This window comes from Thermobia domestica, chromosome 13 (genome assembly GCF_964235325.1).
Source record: "Thermobia domestica chromosome 13, izTheDome1.hap1.1, whole genome shotgun sequence".
NCBI lineage: Eukaryota > Metazoa > Arthropoda > Insecta > Zygentoma > Lepismatidae > Thermobia > Thermobia domestica.
The window spans coordinates 125,374,931-125,392,588 of NC_137466.1; the positions used below are offsets into that span (position 1 = coordinate 125,374,931).

The following is a 17,658-nucleotide window of genomic DNA, read 5'->3' on the forward strand; positions in this document are numbered from 1 at the left end:
TATCCCAGTAGCATTTCAACCGAAATTTTTTACATGTACTAAGTCATTTCTCCCATTCAAGCAATATGTCTTTATATCATAGACGTTTCGATTTAAGGGATAGTTTACTTTTAGTTTCGGACGATTTCTCAAAAGTTCTCGTGCAAGCAATTGCCTGAGTGTCAATAACATTTTTAAAGTTAAGTAAAAAATCAAACCTTCATTGATTCGCATGTTACTTATGTGTATTATTTACATAATGGTGTTCAAAAAGAAGGACGAGAGATCTACAAGCCGGAGAATAGCCACGCAATATAGTGAAGAAAAGGGTCACAAGCAATACGTACTGCCTTGTCCTAACTTCTTGCATTTAACGCCTAAATAGGTTTTGTTTGTTTGTTTGTTTGTTTTTTAAGTAATAAGTAAACTCTCATATGCTCTCGTGACCAATGTTAGCCTCGCCTCGGGTTCGATTCCAGATGGTTATATCTGTCTTGGATACAACTAGAGTGCGAAAGTCGCTTCTAGAAATAGGACCTTAATATAAATGATCAACGAATTAATCGATTATGAATGATTGAAGTATGCTGCTGTCTGTTGATGATGGCTCATAGAATCCATGAACAACCCGAAGAATAAATGAAGCACAACCAATACAGAATAGCCATAAAGCCCATGTATTAGCTAGTAGTTGAAAGTCTATTTTGTAGCTGTTCAAAATCATGTTCTATACACAAAAAAAGCTGTTCCATGTTCTTTGTAATGTGGATTGGAGTATTTCCGCTCTGAGAATTCCATAGCATGACAGATGCTTAATGTCGAAATAACATGCAAATATTTGCTTTTAGATAATTCCTCACAAGGAACTGTCAAGTGTGGTAATTTCTTCGTGCTATTACAATGCAGCGATTGTAGTACCGCGATCAATCTTGTGAGTTGCAAATTTTTCATTCAGGAAAGTATTTAAAGAGAGAGTGTGAAGTAAACGGATGCTCCATCCTGTTTCTCTCATACCCATTTAATGCAACCTTTCTTTCGTTGAATTTACCAAAGTCATTGTACAGGATACAACTGTCAGGATACAGACTACAGTACAGGTAACTAACAGGAGTAAATAACTATTAAATAACCGGATACGACAACTAACAAAATACAGTACAATGAAGTACATGTATTTCACTATTGTCAAAAATAAAGTGATTTCTTGCACATTACTAAAATATTTTAAAAGACGTAAAAAGCAATATAATCAACATCACGAGTGAAACCTAAACAATTAACTGTAGCAGTTTATATCCATTAGTGCTGACATTTCTTTGTGTAGTTTTTGTGCTAATACGAGGGTAGGTTGATAAGTTTTCAGCCTACCCAGGTTCAAACAAGGCTAGATATAAAAGTTATATACGTTTATGAGGCTTATAATTTGTGAAGCTACTGTGCAAAATTTGGTTTGACTAAACCAATTTTAAATTTGTTTTTTTTTTAGGTCCAAAGTGAGGATGTCAGCCCACGTCCCAGAAATTAGTAAATTTGAACACCGTGCATTCATCAAGTACCTCTTCCTAAAGAGACTCTCGCCAAAGGAAATCCACAGCGACCTTGTTACGACATTGGGGGACAAGCCACCACCGTACGCCACTGTGAAGAAATAGGCAGCGAACTTCAAACTCGGCAATTTGGTATGAACGATGATCCAGGTTGTGGCAGACCAATTTCAGTGACCTCTCCCGAGATGATTGACGGCATTCACCGGATGATTCTCGACAATCACCGAATCCCGCTCAAACAGATAGAGGATACATTGGGCATTAGTCATGAACGAGTGTGGAACGTTATCCATGAAGACTTGGGTATGAGGAAGGTCGCGACCAAATGGATTCCGAAACTTTTGAACGCAAATCAGAAGCGTGAATGGGTGGAAGCAAGTAAGGCAGTTCTGTCCCAATTTCAAGCGGATAAGGCCAACTTTTTGCAACAGCTGGTAGCAGTAGACGAAACCTGGTTATATTTCTACGATCCCAGAACAAAACAGCAACTGAGGAATGGCACCACAGCGGTTCTCCACGTCCGAAGAACGCTAGGACACAGCGCTCCTCTGCTAAGGTCCTTGTTACGGTCTTCTAGGATTGTGAAGGAATTCTATTGCTGGATTACCTAAAATCGGGTAAAACCAGCAATGCAACTTATTATACATTTCTTCTAGACAAACTGAAAGCAGTACTAAAGGAGAAGAGACGTGGAAAGCTGTCAAAAGGGGTAATCTTCCTCCAGGACAATGCGCCCTCACACAAGGCACGTCTGACATTGCAAAATTGGAGGACCTGCGGTTTCAAATACAGGAACATCCACCTTATTCACCTGATTTGGCTCCATCAGACTTTTATATCTTTCCTAAATCGAAAATGTTTTTAAAGGGGACGCATTTCAATGACGCCGATGACTTCATTTCTCAAACAGAGGCCTGGTTTGCAGAGCTTTCATCCGACTTCTATTTGTCTGGTCTGCAAGCACTGCAGCAGCGATGTGAAAAGTGCATTGCACTACAAGAGAAATATATTGAATAAAAACACCAAGCTTCACTTCCTATCTACTAGTTTCTTGGTGAGACTGAGAACTTATCAACCCTTTTCTTTAGTTGATGGGTTCACACTCGCTTCAAACAAAACACTTTTTGCATCACATCAGGAGTTCCCCGAGTCACCAATATCTATGATACCCAGGAGCACCAGGAGAGACATTTTATTGGGATTCAACACATCTTTTGTATGTTCGTTATTGTACACTTAACTCTGGAGTAGCTCTTGTATACACCGTATTTCTAGATTAATTATCATATTACTATTTAATTCCATTCCATTTTTTTTTCAATTTCACAGATGCCCTTTTCAATCACAAAGAAATAAACTGATCTTTTTACCCTTAACTGATTTCAATATTTCCTACTCTTGATACTAGTTAAACGGATTGGAACTTTATTTTTAAAAACTGAAATAAAACCTTTCAATTTAACTTTCTACGAATATGTCGTGGAGGATAAAGGAGACGATGATTATGAGAATGAATGAATTGGTGTATGAGGAAGCGAAAGGAAACAGGATAACCCCGAAAAAAAGCACCCACACAGTGTGAGACTTAACTTCGAAAATAAACTCAAAAAAGAAATAGTAAAACGAAATTTAGAAAGATCGAAAAGAAATCTACTTTTTCTCAGTATTACATATTGAATGTAAGTGTAAAAATGAAACAAAATTTTTAACATTCCCAAGTTACACTTCTTATGAAAGAATTTATGGAATGAAGATGTAATTGATAAAGCATGTATATAATGGTCCTCCACAATTTTTCTTGGTCTGGAATTGAAATAGGGACTTCTCGAGCCGAGATAAGCACCACATGCTCCCTCATAGGTACTGTATCTGTTATACATGCATAGGAAAAAAATTAGTAACAGACTTCCTTAATTCTGTACTTGTACAATTATATCCTATATAGCGTTGCAAAAAGTAATATTTTAAAGAAAAAGTGAAACTTAATGACTGAAAAAAATGCCTTATGTTCGATAGAAAAAGAAGTGTGTGTATATATATAAATTTAATTTGATTTTTAGCTGTCTTCGTCTTTTTTTCCTTCTGGTGATTCCGGGTCGGTGATCAAGGCAATCTGGCTTCATTTAATAACAAAATTCAAGGAAATGGAAAGAATGAGGGGGAAAGGAAGGGGCTCGTTTTATAACCAAATTCTCATTGTCGCTTCAACAAGTATTATCTTACAACGGACAGAACAAAATTCTTGCTAGCAAGTAGCGAAATATAACTTATTTTGTATTTAACATTGTCGTAATACTATCAGATTTTTGAAGAGAGAAATCGGGAAATTTCGTTCATATTTTTCGTACTTACCAATTCTATTTCAATACAATTATAGTCAATAATACAGCAGTGTTGTTGATATTCATTTCCCAAAGTATTCCAGAAAGAATACTTACACTGGAGTCACCCTGGCCCTTCCTTGTTTAAGTCAATCCAGTGTAGTAATCAATTTGCAATGTTGCCACATCCTAGGCAGTCTGGTCTGGATTATGGCTAAACAATTAGAACATGCGACTTTACAACTACATTGCGAATACTACTAGAACAACTCACTTTCACTTGCTTGATTGTAGGCCAATTATAAGTTGCTATTAATGGTTCAGAAAAATACATTTTTCTTTCTTGGTATGCTCTATCGATTATTCTTTCTCCGATCTTAAGAATGGATTGATTCTTTTGTGTTTTCGTTCGCTTAAAAATAATTATACAAGCATTTAAATGAAGATTGAATATTTCGAAGAGACGGTTCTGCAAGATTAATCCCTCATTATGTTCTTGGTTTCCAAATCACAATTCAGATACGTATATCAAAAGATGCAACTACTATGCGGTTATGTCATCGAGGTAAACACACTGATATTGCACACTGTGTTTGCAATCTCATAACTTGTTATAGTGTTTGCCAACAGAGGGGTCTTGTTTCTACTGATATTTCCTGTTACATATAGTCGGGCTCAAACACAATCCATAATGTGATTAATAGTGATATTTGATCCTACATTAAACTGTACACATAGTCTTTTTAATCGGTATTTAGAATTGACTTTAAATTACAATTAAAGAAAACCAAATCCTTTCTGCAGGGAGCAAAGTACTTTATATCGGACTGTGGAAAAAGATGGCCCATGATCAACATTACTATTAATTAATATGACTATTGTAGCACTTCACTTGAAAATGTGAGGGAATTAAAGTAGCAACACATTTATGTCAAAATTTAACACAATTTGGTTAGCACAGAGCCATTTTTGTTGAATTGACAAAGCCACGTTTCACTTCAAACAGATGTAATTATGCTAAAATGTAATACTTAAAATTTAAACTTTAAATTTAACCAGCAATGCGCAAGTAACAGATTATTTTGTAGAATCATTAAATGGCCAGGGTAAGCTCAACTTCCAAAAATATTCGGTAGTAGATAGAAAGAAAATGAAACTTTCAAACAGATTTAAGTAGAATTAAAATATTTTTGACCATTGCAGTACAATATCTTTACGGCTGAATGCACAAAATTGTGATGAAAGATAAAATATTATTATAAAATTGGTTATTAAAATGCATCTTGATATTTGTACTCCCGGCAAGAAATAAGTCAACATGAAACCCCGATAAGTTGTCAGTAATGGCGCCATGTCGTGACGATTGGAAGATAGTTGCCAGGTAAACCGTATGGCACCCTGTCCTATTTATCATGGTATTCCAATTATGTATGAAATGTATTCCGTATTTGATAGCAAATTAATGAGGCTATGAGAATTACAGGGAGAGATTGGTTTACTACTCGGGATTCAAGAGTGAACTTTCATCGTTAACTACATAAAAGTATAAACCATCAGTACTTTTAAATAAACTTTTATTTCTTGAATTTAGAAAATATTATGGTAACATATTATTTTATAAAAGATAATTTGATTTGATTCACATACTATTGTTTGAGATAGCCAAAAAATAGCATAATAAACACTTTGATTCTGCAGGATCAGATCGGGATAGGATTAGAGGTTCCTTTAAACAAACAATTATTATATAAACCTTGTTCAGCGATACGTGTGTAATTAAGAAAGACTTGAGTTTGATGTCATTTAATATCACCGTGAAATTAAAGCATAAAGAACTGAGTTTGATGCTATTTAACTTCACCATGAAATTAAAGAATTAAAACGTTGACGTTTTAAAAACTCTGGTTTACTGCAACTTTATGAGATTCATTCTAGAACGTTGAATTCTTGGTTCCGCTCCAGGGCATGTCATATAAACTTGGTGGGTTGGTTTGGAGTTTAGCTTCCTTTTCAGCGCTGATATTATGAGACGTGGCCCTATAGTTAACATGTAAATCCGCACTACATAAGTTCCCACTGGAACTCGAACAATGGGCTCCCACACCGAAGGCGGGTACTAATTATATAGCGACGAGGAAGCTCTTGTAGACTTGGTTCCGGGCAATTAGAATATCCAAACCACGAGTTTTCAGTTTTCCACTTTTGATCATTTCTTTAATTATTGGATAATCACTTGCTATAACCTGACATCGTAACATTACAACTGTAACTTAAAACTTTATTTCATTTCAACTAAATTCGCATTATTTAAATAATGGTATATAAAATAAAAGCACGGATCTTTGTTTTTTCTGAGATTTTTTTTGTAGTCTTATTTAAGTATACTTATCAAGTTGTCTTCAATTACCTGATGTCGAACGCCATATCTGGAAAAATTGTACCGTTAAGAAATAAAACTGAGAGTTGGTGGACCAACTTTCATTCTTTATTTGAGCAAATAAATGTACAACTGTTTGCTACTTCTTTTTATTACTTTTCTAAATATTATCTCCAGATACTACAAAAAAAATTAATATATTGTTATTTAACTATACGCACTACAGATTTCTTTGTCCGACCTAAGAAATTATTTTAACAGCTATCTTCTCCATGTTTAAACCACGGGCCATAACAAGCATTATTGTCTCGACATATGTAATAGCATAGAGTACAAATAAAATATATTTCTATGAACTACCAAGCTGGATGTGCTATATTAACACGCATTTTTCTATCAAATTGACATGAATCAATAGACACTGCCTCACCAGCGTTCCCGCTATATTCTTATTTATGTCCTTGTTTCATTTATGATTCAAATTGTTTGATAATACGAGCAAGACTTAGGTGTATTGTCTCTTAAATAATAATACTCAGTAATCCTAATTTAAGAAACAAAAAGGACAAATTTATCCTTATTTACTCGAAACTTTTGAACAAAAGCACAAATCAAAATATGCAAAATAAGCCTTCAATTGATATAAGTAAACAATTATATTTTTAATCAGTAGATATGATGGTCAATTTTCTGGTTTGAGCAGCCTAACGTGTCTACATTAAAGAGATGTTTGTTCAAGGTAGAATTCTCTTTATGTCAACCAAGTATTATGTATAAGAGTGACCAGGTGTACCGTTTTTAACGAAATTGTTCCTTTTCTCAGGAAGTCGTCTGGTGTCCCGAGAAAATAAAAATGGGATGCAAGATTACCCTTTTTAAAAAATCCCACTTTTAGCTTGTAATTACGTAGTACACAAGTAATTTCTTGTACGAACTTCCACAGTATTTTGTAGAAAAGACCAACCCTTCTCCAAAAAATTCATTTTTAAAATAGTATAAAATTCAATAGTCAATCAATGCATCTAATCCTGTTGCTGTTAAACGCTAAAAGGGAATGTAAAAATTAAGATTGGAATTACAGTGAATAGGTAAAACTACAGTTAATCTAAAAAGCTAGCGACGTTTTCCTCACTGACATGATTAACAACATATACCTAGGTGGGTTGTCAAAGTGTGCCAGTTTGCCTAATGTCCCTTATTTTATTATTATTTATTTATTTATTTATTTTCTAAATCTGGTTACCCTAACACGGTTGGTGATGGTATGAAGGTGGATATGTCAAATATTTTCATCCTTCAGTTTTTAACTACCTTATATGTATTATGGTACATAATAGAAAGTATAAAGGCAGTTACGTTTCCAGTTATATGGAAAATTTTATATTGAAGTGGCATGCAAATATTCTCTTAAAATTATGTTATTTTATTATTGAGAGAAAAAAGAAATGCTGCGTTCATAAATATGTTAATAATTCTTAATTTTGTTCTGCGATGAAACTTTAACATTTTTATGAGGTAATATATGATTTAATATATCGAAAGTACACAGTGAATGTAATGCATACAATATAGAATTTTGATTTTTAAAAAAGACCTGCGTGCAGTCTTTTCAGATTTTCTTAGTATTCTGAGTTCTTTTTTCTCTTGTGGTACATTGAAGATAGCATATATTTTAGCATATGTATCTTTCAGTATTATATTGTCTCTTCTAAAGTCAAAAAGCATGGGTGATTCCAATACTTGTTCTTGAAATGCCATGTTAAAAATATAGTAAAGTATTAGTTTAGAACATAAGAATTTAAAGTAAGTAGATTCTAAAATATTCACAACCTGTGACGAAACACAGCTAAATTGAATATAAGGAAAATTACTTATGTTTGCTCTGGAAACTTTTATTCTTAAAGAAAAGTTTCTATGGATTGTAGCATTCGCGAAGTTCGAGATTGCACTAGAAGAATGTGAAAGTAAAATTTCATAATATAGTCTAGCAGCTTACCTCATTTTATGAGTGTTTAGAGAAGTCTCCAGCAACCATCTCAAAAGTAATACGATATCCAGGAAAAAAGTGTCAAAGAAAATAATGATATGTGAAGTTAGAATTACCCAACCAAGCCAATCAAATAGTAGTTTTGCATTGTTTTCTTTGATTCCAATTTGGTATTACTTTGATTTGGATAAGGAGTGCTATGTACAGTCTTCTTCTAAAAAAATCTTGGCCACCACTTTGCTTCAAAAGGGCATATTCTAACAAGCGTAAACTCATTCGCTCTAAATAAAGAATTCAATATTGATTAAAGAAAATTTAAATTGTTTGATTTAATTCTAACTGTAGATAAGAATACAGAGATTTTCATAAAAAGGTAGATCGCTGGATTTACTGATGCATAGTTGAAAAGGAAAAGCTTTGAGTTGACCAACAAATTAACTGAAATATATTCTTTAATGTAACAATAAAATAGTTGAGGAAGAAATTATGTATTTTTATATTATAGTGTGTATTGACTACAATACTCTTTTTCAGGGGAGAGAATGTAATTGTTTATATTTGTAATATTAGTAATCAAAAACAGGAATTGAATCTTTAATGGTATCCTTTCGTTCCGAGTTACTTATGTCTAGAACATTCCGTGGCTGAACTTTGTAATGATCTCAATTAAACAAGTAATATACCTCTGCATTTAGTTCGCTTTCAAATTGAGTTAAATTCCAGAACTTTTGAAGATGTTGATATGTGAGTGCGGTTCTCCTTCGGAAAGGTTATAGATCATTTACATACGGAAACTGGCCGGGCATACTAGAGGAGAAGATCAGGGTTAAAAAATCTGTTCCTTTTATTTGAACTTTAAAAGTAGTTTAAATGAAAACCTGAAAATTGGAGAGTTGGATTGGTTAATTTGATTGAAGTTTGAAGTCTTATTCAGCACCGAGGCTATATCAAAAGTAGGTCTACAGCTTAACTTGTGGTCCCAACTACATGAGCTCCTGCTAGGAATTGAACCTCGGTCTTCTCCGTCGAAGGCATGTATGCTAACCATATAATAGCTACAGAGCTCAGGGAGTAAATATGAAGTGAAGAAATAGATTGAGAATTAGGATTAGAAATCATGTACGGTCTTGTTCAAAAAATCTTGACCATCCACCTTGCTTTGGAAACCCATATTCTATCAACCGTACGTAATAAATTTTAATACTTTGGCTCTAATGAAGATCTCAATTACCCAAAGAAGATCCTATTCCCTTGATTTATATCCGAAAATGAGTAAGAGTGGAGGGCTTTCAAAAAGACATGGGCGGAGAAAATTTCTTGAACAAGGGTTTACACATGTAATAAGACCTGAATAACAGTAGCTACATCAGCTTAATACACACTTGTCCACGTCAACTATATTTCCCCAGTACAAAGCTTTCTGATATAGTCAAGAAGCGAAAATCATAAATAAACAATTTCGTACCGGAAACAGCAAAATAATGAAAGGTGGAAAACACTTTTGAGATGAATTTACCCAAGATGGGATTTCAACTCAATTATACTGTTGCAAGTATGAAAGTTAACAATTTACATATTAACAAAAACAAGGTAAACAAAACTGCATATGATTTTAACAAGGTAATAAGTTCAACTTTAACGAACACTATACAACTAAAAAGAAAATTTTTATCATGAGCAGTACGTATTTTTAAAAGCCAAAATTTTCTCAATACTTGTCATGTTAAGCCTCTTGTTTATACTAGTGTATGTGGTGAACGAACGACAACAAACGCATGTGTATCTATTATTTCTTACAAACTTCATTTTCCATTTCAAACTCAAGAAAGTATGTAGTGAACAAACGACTGAAGGTATTTTGTCTCATTTATTGACAAAAAAGGTTATGAACCTCCAACCAAAGCATGCATTTTGTACATTTCATAGAAATGCTACAACAATATTTCCTTTGTTCTTAGTATATCCATGACGTTGAAACAAAGAACGTTGTTCTTTTTGATCTTTCGAAATCTTTTCCTTTAACAATCTGTATGAAAGCGTAAGCTCTCTTATACTTATACTTTCCATTTCTCCCTTGCCCCATTTCTGGATATGATAGGAAGATCACAAGTTATCATTAATTAAAATATTTTCTTTAATGTTTTCCAGTAAATCTTCAATTTCATACGTCTCTGGTTGAAACCTGGGTGAGGATAACGTCATAACGCCTTACGTCATAACTTATACAATCGGATTAATAAAAACTTTTTAAAAAGTTATTAACCGATTTCAAAAAAGGCACTAAAAACAGAAAATGATAAAAGAAGCGCTAAAAAGGTATAAACTAAAAAAAAGGTAAGTACTTGTTTAATTTAATTTATTATAAAGCAATGGCTTTACAAATTTACCTATCTATATTATATTGATATTTAGGTAGGTAAGGTATGAATATGCCGAATATAAAATTAAATTAACATTATAAAGTTAGATACAACAAAAAATACCTAGGTATTTAAGTAAGCAAGTTTACAAAGTAATTAGTTTCTAAGAAATTAAATAAATCCTTACCTTATTAGGATTAAAAAATCTCTTTTTGGCACTTTTCATTATTATTTTCTATATTTTAGAGCTTCTATTATTTTCAGTTTTTGACGCTTGTCTGAAATTGGTTAACAACTTTTAATTTCTAGTATTTGTGCTACTTGAAATATTTTTTAAAAGTTTGTTTAGTTTTCTACTTTTTAGTTTATACCTAGTTGTTTCACTAGTTTACGTACGTATATAACTAAACTAAATGTAGGACATTAACTTCCTATAAAATGGGTAGGCCTAAAAACATGCGTAAACAAAGATTTTTATCAAATCGGTCCTGGTGTTACAAAATTATACTTTAATATAAACACAATTATGGTATTAACTCTGTCAATCGTTGAGGAGTTACATGGTCAAGCTTCGATTACTATAAGATCCTAATGAAATTTATATGGTACCCCCGAGAAAGCCTATTATTTCAAACAAATGAAAAAGCAATCATAAATATTACTGCATCTAAATTATATTAAAGATAAGTGTGAATATATATTAAAAGAAGTTGGGTAATTACTATATTGACACAGTCAGCTATTGAGGAGTTTCATGATCTAGTTTCGAAAAAGACTTTCATTGAATTTTACTAAAATTTAAACGAGATTACAGCAAAAGTATACTCTTTCAAACAATAAAGAAAGAAAGAAAGAAAGAAAGAAAGAAAGAAAGAAAGAAAGAAAGAAAGAAAGTAAATTAATGGAGCTTTGAAGTTATGCGTGATCATACATATAATTACTTTATTAACACTGTCATCCGTTGAGGAATTTGATTGTCTATCTCCGAAGACTATCATCAGATCCTGATGAAATTTATATGAAATGACTGAAGAAATACATTATTTCAAACAAAAATAAAATAATCAAAATGGGTGTATGTATGCTGATGTTATGCGTGAACATACACACAATGATCTTTTTTATATATACTGTGTTAAGTACTCGTTAAAGTGCTTCATGATCTAGCTACAAATACTATTATCAGTTCTGTTGAAATTTACATTAAAGCGTCAAGATGGTTAAATCTTTCAAATAAAAATAAATCATCAACATTTGCCAAAGATATACGTAAAAATATGCATATAAACGGATCACATTTAGAACTTTTTTGACGTTGGATAAAAAGAATCATATCATCCATTATGATACCGTGTTTGTAAAGGTATCATAATGGATGATACCTAAAAGCTTCTTAGTTTCGTTTTAATAAGATTTCTCCACAAGTTCTTTGTGAAATATGGAAGTTCTACACCGTAAAGTATTAATCAGTTTACAATGAACTACTGATATTTTTTTGCCAAAACATTGCGTTTAAACTATAACAAACCTACCATGAGCAATATGGTTGCTATGAAAATAAATACTGATGGATTATTATTATAGATCGTTCTTTTAATTTCAATATTGAAAATCATTATACTTACTAGTTTAATATCAACCAAATTACTGTTATCATACTAGATTATTTAAGAAGTGGCACTGTTGTTCAGTGGTAGAGCACTCACCCCTGGTGCGAGGAGTCCCTGGTTCCATCTCCAGTCACGAAAGTTTATGGTAGAGAATATCGTGTCTGTGTGTTTCTTGAGGTTCTCACATCTCTCACATTCTCATTTCACCAATTATTTCATAAGCGTTCAATTTTATTAATCATCAATTTCTTTAACCCTAAAGGGCACAACGAAGGAACATAAAACTATAAGTTTCACTTATAATTTAAGAACACTATAATGACAGCGTATTTTCCAATGTGTAATGCCTTACTTGTAATTTTTAGAAAAGATCATACAATGTATGCTTTCAAAGAATTAAACATAGGACCAATTGGACGGAAGTTGAAATTTATAATTCATCTATTTGCCTTTTCTTCTTAAACGTAGAAATGTCACGAGAAAATAATTGACTTCGCTTGATATTCAAGTGTCTGTTATTACGAGGATAAATCAAAATTTACCCTATTTTAGTTCTTAGGTTGGGAGCACTGTTTTCTGCTCTTATATGTGACGATGTGGGGTTCTTGCCGTTATGTTTCTAAGCTAAGATCTTACTTGCTCCATTTTTCTTTCTTCTTTTAGAGTAACTAGAACCTCTCTATTGGCAGTACATGAATGAAGAATAGAGAGAAGTGATACGATTTATCTGATCTGAACGTGAGTATACATCTGAAATTCATCGTAGACCTACAGTACAATGCTTGAACAGTGGTCTATTGCACGAGTGCATCAAAGAGCTTAAAGAAGGGCGTTCATCAACCTCCATCAGTAACACAAAGATTCAATAAACTCAAGAGATGATTTTCTGTCTAGTTGATGAGTGACTACCAGTAAAGTTGCATGTGCTCTGTAAATCAGTTATGATTTTGCATGCAAAATTATTGACAACAAACTTGGTTTTTATAAAGTCTCCAAGAAACGGGTATACCAAAAGAGCTTCACCGAGTGATTCATAAATGACTGTCAGACCAACCAAAGACTTTCTCCAATCACATATACAAGCTTGTAGACGGCTGAAAGAAGTTTGTCGAAAAATAAAGTCTTTGTAGTCGAAAAATAAAGTCTTTCAGCAAGAAATGTACTTGTTAAAGTAATACTGACATTGCAATATAGAGTTATCATACTTTAGCATTTATGAGGACATGTTCGCATTTTGGGAGTAAAAATTTCCTTCTACATGCTTTTTTCGAAGTACCGTGATTTGTCTGCATTTTCTAAGCTCAAGTGTATTGCCTTCCTAACGTAGTATGTCGCATTGGTGACACCACTCAATGGGGAATCTAAAGATTGACTTTCTTGGCATGACAATTGCTATAATAAAGCGTGGCCACGGCTTGTTTTTTCTTTCCTACTGTCTCTATGTTTCCGGTTCTATTTTTGGAGCTTTGCCATGCCAGAGTCTTGTGAACATAATGTCATATTTAAATGCTTAAATATCACATTTAGGCATACCGTTATTCTACTTTTCTTATTGTGATTATTATATATCATATCAGCCAGATAAGTGTACAGTTCACAATTTAAAATAGCACTATGAAAATACATGGTAAAAGTAATTATAAAGCGTTAGTATATCAGGATATTGTAACCTTATATCCATATACTACCGAAATAAGTGTGAATATCTTTTTATCTACCCTCGTACAAATTTAAGATGTGTAAACAAAATTACTTTGGGATACTGAAATGCCCGCAATATTATTGTCCATGTGCAGTAAAACTTAAAAATACAAAGCTAAGTTACGGCTCAAAATTCTTCAGACACACAGATAGAAAAAATGCTATATTTATGTACATTTTCAGGACACTTTCTCCAAGTCCTATAATTGTCAAATCATGTTAAATTTATGTTAAGTATAATTGATTTCTTGCACTTTCCGTATCTTATAATTCTGAAGGAACTAAATTATTTATTTATTAATCAAGTTCCAAATTTAGCTGTGAAGTCATTTTTACACTTGTAGCAAACAATTAACGAAGAAACTCAGGAAAAAAGTTTAGTTTATAAAGTAGTGTATTAAACGTATTATCTCAACACTGATCTGGTAAAAGTGGTAAAAAGTGCCAAGATAACTTTCGTTACAATGGAATACCATGAAATTCGAATGTGAAACCTATGTATTGTGAAGCGATAATGTTCAATGTTTATCTGTCCTACTTTTTGATACATGATTTTAGAACTATTTTCGTTTCATTTATGTGGCAAGTCTATTCCAGAACTTATAAAATAGCAAACGTCTCACTCCTTCATTCTATGCGTTTCGATAATCTCTAATACTAAATAGTCATTCTAATAAATTTCAGCCTATCCACGTTAGCCTGAGAAGACGTTAATAGATGTCTTTATGTGCCTCATTTCTTGCCTCCCTTCCCACATGTTTTAATTAAGTTACTGAGTTATGTAAATCAACACAATGTGTGTAAAACTAAATCCTTGGATAATTACATGTGGGTGGCATGGAATTTCGAGTAGTTTGAAAGGAAACAAATTTCCATTTTTGAATTGTTTGATGTCAATATGACGTAAGGGATAATTTCCTTTCCTTCCTCAACGTGTTCAACTTTCACTATTTTTCTTCTGATCAAAAACAATCTCCAAACGCTTACAAATTTACTGATGAACAGTCAGAATGATGTGCTGAGAACTATTATTATTATTATTATTATTATTATTAGTAGTAGTAGTAGTAGTAGTAGTAGTAGTAGTAGTAGTAATAGTAGTAGTAGTAGTAGTAGTAGTAGTAGTAGTACTTGTTTGTTTGTTATATCTCTCTCAGTCCTGGAAGAATATTTTTCTTAAGTATCTCAACAATTCTTTTATGTACACTCATGTCCAAAATTATTATCGCATATCTATAACTGTCTTGTTGTAAGAATATAATTTGATCATGATTTTCCAGGATACTTTTAATACTGATACTATGGATATAATCGGGAAATGTATATTTGTGGTAAATTTTATAGGAAAAGAATTATAAATACGGAAACTAGAATGAATAAAACAAAATGTTCCTAAATGGACAAGAAATTTTTATTTTCGTTTTATTGTTCTTATTTACCGCTCTTTTGACAGGAATTGTGTCACATACATGTCTTTGCCGATTATACACATACTAACATTATAAGAAGTACAGGGTGAATTCGTTATTAAATTATATTCCTACAACAACATATTTATAGACATGCGGCAATAATTTTGGACATGAGTGTACATACATGCTTTTAAGATCAAGAGATTCAATTTCAAATTGTAAACACTCTACGTAAACATTGTTTACTTTAGACTAATATTAATTTGGAAGACAAATGAGTAAGTGCAAACTACTAAAAAAGAATACAGTAACAAAAAACTATGAAGAAAGAATTTCTTTAACAAATTGGCTATTAAATCACCAAATTTACACTTGACAGTTTGTTCTATAACAAGAATATTTCGTCTTTAATTTTTAGGTTATTGTATACGAATAAAATACAGTAAAAGTTTAAATTGCAAAATTATTTAAAAAACAACAAATAAAGTTTTAAGTAAGAAAATAATTAACTTTTTTTTCACCTTGAATCAAATCTCTTCATGTGACTTGAAATTCGACGAAAGCCTTCGTTCCCAGCACCTTTATGCTGAAAAGAAAAAAACATTGGCAATTTTAATTAAGACTGGAAGCTTAGGTGAATTCTAAGATAGTCCCTAAACCTTTTGCTGACAATAATTCCATTATCTGCGTTTTTTACCTGTCAAAAGAATGGAGAGTTCCTCAGCAGCCCCAAAAGCTATTGTTTCTTTCTTAACGCCATTCTCTCCTTCATAATCTGATTACTTTTACTCTCGTTACGGGTGATGTTTCTTCTTATTCCTTCTTCTTTCAACTGTAAAGAATGTGTAGCATTGCTATTTTGTTTTACGGTTTCAGAGAATCGATACCGACACTTTACATGAAGTAAAAAGAAATACTAATTTTCTGTACTACAAGGGAATGAAAACACATTAACCTCCTCGGTCCCTACGTCGCCTCTAGGCGACATAAAATTTAGTAGTCCTTCAGTCCCAGGAATTAAAAAGAAATTGAAAGCCTTTAGTCCCAGCGTCTCCTCAAGGCGACATGAATCAACAATTTCCTATAACTAGTTTATAAATGTATAATTCAACTTACTGTTGTTGGTTGTTTCTATTTTTAGATCACGGTTGAAATTATTTAGAAAAAAGATTTGGCAATATCGGATTTGTTTTTACCTTAAAGAGCATAGTGAGAAGTTGATTCTTGGTGGAGAATGCAGTTTTTCCTCAATCAGACATGGGTAAGCTATTGTTTCCAGATTTAATTAATTCTGCCATTGCATGATTTTCTCACGACATTGTAGTTAAATGTACAAAGTATATTTACAAATAATCAAAAGTTGGAAAACATTAATGAAAATATCGAGAATCGTGTTGCAAATTTCCGTGTCTTCTACAGGCGACACTGGGACCCAAGCTTGAATTAGGGAAAAGTAGAGGACATTATACTTTCAATACTTGCACTTGCTTTTAGGGAATTTTTAGCAACAATAAATTATATTTTCTTATTTATTTTATCTGCATTGACTACTAATAATTTTCGCAACATTGTTTTAGATAACGATTTCAATCAATAACTACTTTTATTCCGATTTTCTTTATGAACTCTCAAATTCACCATCTATTCAATTTTGGAATTTTTAATTTTTATTAACGGTATTTAAATATTTCTAATACAGGTTGGGACAGTGGAGTGGAAAGATCTCGGAAGCCTTGCCTTATTGAAGGTACGATCCCAGTGACCGAAATAATGACATGGTGCGACCGGAGGTAATCAGAAAAATTCTCAATTGGAGTGGCCGGTACGGAAATCGAACCTGAGTCCTCTCATTATTCACTACTAATCACTCTCTACATTATTATTTTTCTTATTTCTTTCCAGATTCTAAAAAAAAATCGTTGATTGGTTAGTGGATGAGCTTGATGGTGATGTTTCAGACTATGATCTTACTGATGATAAATATAATCATCCAACTTACGTTGAACCATACAATGAAGTAGAGAATAGAAGTGATTCTGAAGAAGACGGTGAAGATCAAGATGAAAGTGATAGTGATACATATTTCAGTACGCAAGTAAAGGTTCCTGATTCAAAAAGGAGAAGTTTTTCGTAGAGAACTGTAGAATTCAATCTACAGCCTCCAGCACCCGAGTATATTGAAGATTAACAAAACTCGGTAAATCTTCGACTTACGAGTATTTCAGTAAGTACATACCTGAGCAAATTTTTAATGACATGTATACCTACACTAGCCAACAATATTTGAGTGATACAGTAAGTGAATACCGTCCAATTGTTCTCTGAAAGCGGATCAAGTTATGAAGAAAACAAGAAGATCGATCG

The 17,658-nt window shown here is 32.6% G+C and overlaps 1 protein-coding gene across 1 annotated transcript in view; it reads right to left on the minus strand.

Annotated features, from left to right (window-relative positions):
• The window catches only part of LOC145669280 (uncharacterized), a 179,425-nt gene extending 163,575 nt beyond the window's left edge, over window positions 1–15,850 (minus strand). The window contains exon 1 of the mRNA XM_081737598.1: window positions 15,816–15,850. Within this exon, the coding sequence (XP_081593724.1) occupies window positions 15,816–15,835 (20 nt within the window). The 5' untranslated portion in view covers window positions 15,836–15,850. The remainder of the gene's footprint in view (window positions 1–15,815) is intronic.
• Between the last annotated feature and the right edge of the window lie 1,808 nt (window positions 15,851–17,658).